Source organism: Seriola dumerili, unplaced genomic scaffold (assembly GCF_002260705.1).
Source record: "Seriola dumerili isolate Sdu_G_001 unplaced genomic scaffold, Sdu_1.0 BDQW01000191.1, whole genome shotgun sequence".
NCBI classification, from domain to species: Eukaryota; Metazoa; Chordata; class Actinopteri; order Carangiformes; family Carangidae; genus Seriola; species Seriola dumerili.
In genome coordinates this window covers 5,467,005-5,475,182 of record NW_019174446.1, presented here as the reverse complement: position 1 = coordinate 5,475,182, position 8,178 = coordinate 5,467,005, and the positions used below count along the sequence as shown (strand labels likewise).

The 8,178-nt window shown below is 42.4% G+C and overlaps 1 protein-coding gene across 1 annotated transcript in view; it reads left to right on the top strand.

The window, feature by feature from the left end:
• The first annotated feature begins 1,168 nt into the window (after positions 1 to 1,168).
• The window catches only part of znf407 (zinc finger protein 407), a 148,121-nt gene continuing 141,111 nt past the window's right edge, over positions 1,169 to 8,178 (top strand). The window contains exons 1-2 of the mRNA XM_022753210.1: positions 1,169 to 1,470; positions 1,693 to 3,960. Coding sequence (XP_022608931.1) covers positions 1,170 to 1,470; positions 1,693 to 3,960 — 2,569 coding nt within the window. The 5' untranslated portion in view covers position 1,169. The remainder of the gene's footprint in view (positions 1,471 to 1,692; positions 3,961 to 8,178) is intronic.

The window sequence follows — 8,178 nt, the reverse complement described above, 5'->3', positions numbered from 1 at the left end:
ATATATTTACTTTGTGACAATTTAAGTATGCATCGCAGAAAATGACTGCAACATATTAATTGCTCAAAACGACTCCTATATTTTGTTCAAACTGTATTACATGGTGTTTGAGAGAGCTTGTGTTTAAGAAATCAAACACAAAGCACAAGAAAATAAAGAATTGTCATCACTTTGACAACACATATCACATTTAGAAAAAACAGCTGCAGATTACTTAAACACAGGCACATTAAGGAACAAATAAGTTTAACGACAATATGTGGCTAAATGAAACTTGAAAATACAAAGAAACCAAAAACAGCCACTGTAAAATTACATTGCATCTTTGCCACTGAAAAACAAATGTTGAAACTATTGGAGCTGTGCAACACATTTGGATTATGGTTATTCATATTTAAATGTTAAACTGCACTTTACAGGCTTTTAGTGATGCATCTTAAACCAGCATTAACATGTATACTCCATTTAATGAGTGTGACTACAGTGGCCATGTGTTTTGCTCATCTAATAAGCAGCAACCCACTGCTCTCATGCTGGCAACAATTTGTGTCTGGAAGCACTAGATGGCGACATTTACTCATGTTTGGTATGACAGTGTTGCTGAAGGATTGATCACGTATGAGAAGCTTGTGTTTAATTGCCCAATTTGTGGCTAATGCACTTAACTTGTTTACAGAATTTTCTTTTATTCACTGAATTGTGTTTCAGATTAAAAAACTTTTTTTTTTTTTTTTTTTCCCTCAGGAAGCTTGATCCGACATTGATGATAGCAGTCGACTGCACTGTTAGATGTAATTATCGCAGGATATGATATGGATAAAACATTGATATCACCAAAGGAGGCTGAAAGTGACACCGGTGGGAAGGTGCAGCCAGACGATGTGGAAATGGAGGAAGGTAAAATACCCAGTTCACCCCGCAGGACTGCTGAGCCCGATGAAACAGACGAGGAACTCGCTGAGAAGGTGCAGCCAGACTCCATACCTGAAGATGGGGATAACCTCTGCACCATTTGTGGCTTCTCAGCCAAATGCCCAAGGTCACTGAAGATTCACTATGCACGAAAGCATGGAAAGAACTCAAAGGACAGTGATAAAACTGCAAAGCCAGCTGCAAAAAGTGAAAATATCAGTGATGTCAGTCCACCTGAAAACCAACAGGAGGAAGACATGGAGACAGAAAGTGGTGCTGAGGTTAAACAAAACCAGGAATCGGATTTTTTGGAATTGAGATCAGCAGCCAGTGACAATAGCACGAACACAAAGCGTTTAACTAAAAAGCAAAGCGTATTTGACAAACAGCAGGCAGATCAAGAGGAGGGGATCCCTACCCAAGAAAGAAGAGTAAGCAAGCGAACCCCCAAACCTAAGATGATTCACTCTTGCAACTACTGTGGGCAGGAATTTAGGGACAAGGCTCCTTTAGATGTTCATATTCAGAGATACCACACCAAAGACACCCCATACACATGTGAGTATTTTAGTATGTGATTACCAGTCGTTTTTGGGTGAATTTCCTCTGAATATAATATTTGTAATATTTTTTCCTTTGAGACAAGTCTATTTTTTCTCGTTCTGCATTTATTAGTATATATAGTATATTATAAGTTATGACTGCAGATATTTATTTTACCTGATGTCTTAAATTGGACGGTTGAAAAGACTTAAAGTGTTTCTCTGAAATGTCTTTTAGTTGATGCTGATGAGAACATGGATGATGAAGAGGAAACCGAGGATACTGGCAACTCTGTGAAGGCTACTCCAACACGAGTGGCGCCCAAACATCCGCACAGCAGGTTCCAGCTGAAGTGTGCACACTGTGATTTTAGGGTCAGTACCCCTGCGCTGCTAGAGAGCCACGCTCGAGTCAAACACGTGGACAAGGAGTGGTACCGCTGCAAATTGTGTAACTTTTTTTCGGCCACACCTGAGTGGATGGATACTCACCTGTCGTCAGATAGCCACATGCAGCAGCAGAAAGGGAGGAAAAGTGGGGAATCTTCCTCATTTGAAGTCTACGTTGAGTGTGTAAACAGAGACAGTGCTGAGGATGGTGGAAATATAGATGATGACACTGGCAGGGCTGATAGGGCTGATGGAGAAGGGGTAGCTACTTTGACAGAAGGAGACCAGGAAACTGAAGACGCAGTGGAGGCTGCTAAAGCTGTGTTGGTGGAGGTGGAAGATTTAGAGCTTGAACCCCCAAGAAAGAAAAGAGGAAGACCGAGGCAGGGGTCCACAACCACTTGTGGATACTGTGGCCTGGTTGTGTCCAATGCCACCAACCTCAGTGTTCATGTTCGCCGTAAACACAGCAAGGAGTATGGATACAGCTGCACTCTGTGCAACTACAGCTGCGTCACTAAAGGAGACATGGATCGTCACTGTATCACGAAGAAACATGTTAGACGTACACAAGAGTGTGCCAATAAAAACCCAGTTAACAATCACACAAGTGCGTCACCGCAAGAACCCACAAGTATACAAGCTGAGGAACCAAATGCAGCCTCACAGACCACCGACAAAGAGCAGGAATACAACAGCACAGCCTCTAAAGAACAGAGCAGTGAAGAGCCGAGTCAGTCAGACACAAGCCAGAAAAAAAGTAAATATGACTCTGTTAATGCTTGTAGCCACTGCGATTTTGTTGCTCAATCAATCCCTTCCCTCCATCTCCACGTCAAGAGAAAGCACACCAAAGATTTTGAGTATGTCTGTCTAGCATGTAGCTACTATGCCGTAACTAGCAGGGAAATGTCTCGCCACGCAAACACAGAGAAACACAAACAGAAGAGCCAGAAATACTTGGAGCCGGTGGGGGGTGAGGGACAAAGAGCTTTGGCACTTCCGTTGAAGCTGAAGCAGGTCATTGAGCTTGGTGGGGAAAACTCTAAACCTGAATGTGAACCACCTAGCCCCACAAAAGAGTCTGAATCTTGTTCTGACGACAGTCAAGCTATGGAAAGTCAGAATACAGATGCACCCTCCGTCACCACAGGACCTGTCGATGCTGTGGTTAGGGTCACTGGTAGTGCAGATGAGAAGCAAGCAGAGAATATTACATCTAACTCTGGTGGTGAATCAGATCCAACCGACCAGACTATTAGCCTTACAGTACTTCCTGAACCCCAGCAGGCTCCAGCAGACCTTCAGCCTGCAGTTGACCAGTCTGCACAGCAAGAGAGCCAGGAGGAAGGGGGTAAACAGGCAGACGATGAACACTTAAATGCAGATGTGGTGATTGTAGAAGCAAAAAGTGACAGCTCTCATTCAGATACACAAATGTCCAAAGCCCTTCCCTTTGATGCCTGCATTGTATCCATGAAGGCCCTTGCCGAGCAGGAGCAGGCATTGCAGGAAGGTCTGTCTCTGGAAGGCGAGGCTACTGTGATATGTCTGACTGGAGGCTCACCAGTGCCTTCTGGCCACCCAGCCCCCAGCTCTCCATATGTTAAGAAGCTCAAGCCCAAGGAAGTGAAGGTGAGAGAGGAAGCCAAAGGAAGCAGCTGTCGCATACGTTGCGAGGACTGTGGCTTCATGGCAGACGGCATCAGTGGTCTCAACGTCCACATCTCAATGAAGCATCCATCCAAGGAGAAGCATTTCCACTGCCTGGTGTGCGGTAAATCGTTCTACACCGAAAGCAACCTGCACCAACACCTGACCAGCGCCGCCCACCTACGCAACGAGCAGAATAGCGTGGAGGAGCTGCCTGAAGGGGGAGCGAGCTTCAAGTGTGTGAAGTGCACGGACCGCTTCGAAACGGAGCAGGATCTGTTTGTTCACATTAAGGAGAAGCACGAGGAGCTCCTCAGGGAGGTCAACAAGTACGTGTTGGAGGACACGGAGCAGATCAACCGTGAGCGTGAGGAGAACCAGGGCAGCGTGTGCAAATACTGTGGCAAGGTGTGCAAGAGCAGCAACTCAATGGCCTTCCTGGCACACATCCGTACTCACACAGGTATGTACGCTGCTTCTGTTTACTCACACACTCTTTCCTTCTCCTACTCTCTGGGTCTCACACACGTACTGTCTATGGACACCAGTGCACTATGTACTCCAAGCAAAAGCTGGCCAAAGCTATCGCCACTCATTTTACATATGATATTAAATAAAGAAGATGAATTAAAGGAGCATCTTAACCCTATAATCCACTACAAATTTGTTAAAAACACTACATGACAGCACACTATTAGGAAGATATTCATAATACTTTATATATTTTAATATGTAATAATATTTTATCTCCCTGAAAATATTTTCCATTAGAACCAGACTGTATTTGTGGCGGTAGCTGAGAAAGGGGTGGGTGGCACTCCCTTAAATTAATTACAGTATTAAATAATAGCGTATATACAGTAAGGTGCTCCTCTGTAAATATTTGTAACAAATAACAGCAGTATATACAGCTCCATTGCTTCATGTTGTGTGAAACAAATAACAACCATTACTGACTTGGGTCGGTGAGGGTCGATGACAGATTGTGATTGGCCAGTGAGCCCCGTCCCTGCACGTAGCAAATCTTGACGGTCCACTGGCCCACTAATGTGGTGAGTTTACTACCAGTGCTTCCAATGGCCAGTCCGAGTATGACAGACGTGCCCGTTGTCTACATGTTTGTGAGAGAGAGAGAGAGAGCGAGAACGGGGCAAGGAGGCAAATCAATGTGCTGCCCACAGCTTACAATTTAATAATAATTTAACCCATTTGAAATATATATATAAAAAAAAAAAGAATCAATAAAACCATGGTCAGTGTTGATATTGTGGTTGACTGCCACAAATTAATCAATGTATAGGCGAGGTGTAAAAAAATATTTTGGTTCATTTTGAAACTCTGGCAGGACCATTTAGACTGGTGCCAGTCACCACAGTCTAGGTACTTAACCGGAAACACTGTATTTGAACTAGCAAATCGGTTAGATATATTGTAGATGCAGTGTGATGCAATTAATAAACTTATATGGACTAAAAATAAGATTTTGATAAAAAAAAAAAGAAATAATAAAAATATATTTACTTAGATGTAATTTTACAACTTTACAGTTGCTGCATAAATTATTGAACCTCCTGTAGCTGATATCGATCTGGTTTGTGGTTCTTATGAGGCGTTTTATGAGCACTTGAATACATCGAGTTTTACTAAAAATCATAAAAGGAAAAGTGTAATCACTTTGTGTAGCTGCTCAGCTATTAGGCCTCTGTTTTTAGGGACAACTGTATTGAGTGTGGAGATACAGCCTCTTCTTTGGCAGCTCAGGCTAATGTTAAGGCTACTATCTACTGCAGCCAGGTAATAGCTGTTTCAGTAGAGATGAAGGTAAAGATTGATTGAGCTTCAGACCAGCAGGAGAGACGCTAATGGACCCCAGATTGGGATTCCCTGAGCAACGCTTGGTCAGAGACATGTGCGACTCATAATTGATGTGTCCATTACCAAGACTCAGTTGTAATTATAGTCAATAAGTCTCTGTAAATGTGTTAAAGCTTAGGCTAAAAGCATTGCAGGTCCAAAGAGAGGTGGGCTAATAATTTAAAATAATCAATGCAGACGTATTCAAAGCCTTTAATTTCCCTTGTGTCTGTACGTCCATGTTTGTGTATATGTGTGTGAGCACTTGTATGCCTAGTGAATGTGTGTATATGTCAGCCTTCATGGCTAGCTGATTATCCTCAATCCATTAAAATTTATCTTGTCATTTATAATGCAAAGCAGGGCTGCGTTGTTCAGGGCTTCGGCTGCAAAATGTCCGGCAGGTTAAGAACGTAGGGCGCTCCATTACTTTTCCCTGACCATGTGTATTAATTGCTTTTAAAATCAACTTAATGCAGGAACGAGATGTGAGGGCGCCATCAATAAATGCCCTTCGCTGCCTTCTATGGTCCATCCCCCTTTCAGCCCAAACTTTAATGGGACTTTAATTGAAGTCTATGCTCTGTGCTTACCACATGTGTACATGAGTGTATGTGTCTTTGTGTTTGTATGAAGCGTCTGTTGAATGGGAGATAAAATGGAATTGTTTCCACTTTTGGACTCACTGACAGTGGATGGTTTGTGCAGGTATTATTGGTTTGTCGTGTAGCTCTTGTCAGAAAACCCAGAGATAATATTCCCTACATGGCCTCACTGAATACTGGTCAAGAACTTTAAACAAAGTGCTGATTTCACTCCATTATGTCAACATATGGCCATAACTGCAATGGGCTAAAAGGTGCTGCTGTAAAGTATCTTGATATGTTGTTACTTCTGTAGTATAAGTGGGAAAAGCAATGTATTTGCTGGGGCAGAAGAACAATGTAACTCAAAAGAAACTTGAATGTTTATGTCCTTTTTTATGATACGTATGCCAGTCACCTTGTGCGCCAAAGTCAGACTGCTTACTGCTCAAATCAGTTTGCTTAAAGCTGTAAGAATTGGAGGTTAAAATCCTGATGATTAATGTTGAGCTCCCACTTTCTTCTTATTAACGGTTAGTCTATATGTATTCATGATTTTACCCTGTGTCATAATTCTTGAGTTTTTGAGGTCACTTCCTTAGTGTTACTTAAGAAAATGAAAGCTGTGACGCTGAGGTCCCAACAGATGGCTTCAAGTCAAGGGCACGTTCTCAGGTTTCAAATGATGAACAGTTTCTTTTTTAGGTTTACTTCTTTTTATTCAATTGAGTTACGTTCTTGTTTATAAGATTACATCTCCACTTTCATTTATGCTGTTCTTATTTGTGGGAAGCACCTATTTCTCTTTATTTTTTGACAACATATGCAAGTTGTTGTTATTGCTAAGTTCCCTCATTACAGTGAATTATTCACCTTTTATATGGTGGTCGTTTATTCTGGGAGTTTGTTTGTGGGGCTCTGGAGGAGCACGGTGGGGGTCTGCCAGTTTCGGGGCTGGGAGCATGTCCACATCCTTTTAATTAAGACCTAGTTTTTATTCACTTGATTAATCAGTGAAATCAGGAGACGGTGGTGGGAGGCTGCACACAGATTTGTCAATTTGTCCCTTAAAGGAAACGCATACACATGCTTGCATTTTGCCAATGAGGGTACAGCTGGAATTTGCATTTTGAGGTAAATTGGTCACTTTTTCACTGGAGTGAGCTGTCTGACCTCAGACTGAGCCTCAACATAATGGACACACATGCCATGCATGCATGTTCACGCAGGATGTGATATGTGTTTGTTGAAATAACTGAAAAGTAAAATGGGAAGCATTCTCCTGGCCTGCCTTATGGCAGGATTTTTTTGAATTTCAACACGTATAACTTTTGAACATAATGTATGGTAACGAGCACAGTTTAACCAATACAGGCTTTTGACATAGAAACTTCTTAGATCCTTATATCATTGAAGTTATTTGGTGTTTTCCCCACAGGATTTGATCTTTTATCATTTGCAGAAGTATTTAAAAACGCACTGATTATTATTGACTTGTTAAGCTCAAGTCAATTTTGCAACTGGCCCCAGACCCAAATGGGACAAAACAGACAAAAAAAGCACATTCAGAATGAAAATATGATGCCAAAGGGGTTTTTAATGATGAAGAATGAGATGTCGATTCATCTGCATGACGTCTATACTAACCATCACTATCACTCTCCATCGAACTCTTCAGTGCATGGAATATTTATGGCTGAAAAACATGGAAGGATCAGAGGAGGAAGAGCATGCATATGAAACGGTGAAAAATGAGTCAAAGTGAAAATAGGAAGTAGATTGGTACAAGACAAGTATTTACAGCTCTAGATTTACCTTCTGTTTCTCCATGCAATGCCTCCTGCTGCAGCAGTCACCATGCAGCCAGTGGAGGAACTGGTGAAACAGGCTTCAGAAGTCTTTGAATGAGCTGGCACAGGACAACAAGAAGGCACTGGGGGACAACTCATCTCTCAGGAGAACTGTTGGTGAGATGAGAACAGGGCTGGTCAAACTTAGCAAGGACAATTCTCTCAGACAGACTCTCCAGAGGATGGTAGATGGGGTAAACACCAGGGACGACTGTGGTGACCAGAACTTTGAACAGCAGCTTTTAACTCCATCACTAGAGCAGTGTCCACCATTGGCACCTTTCACCCTCTCCAGACACCCCACAGACACTGGCCTGCAATTCCTCCTCAAGTTATACAGAGACATGATTTTCAGCTCACTTGCCATCATTAACGGATTGGGCTTCCACTAAT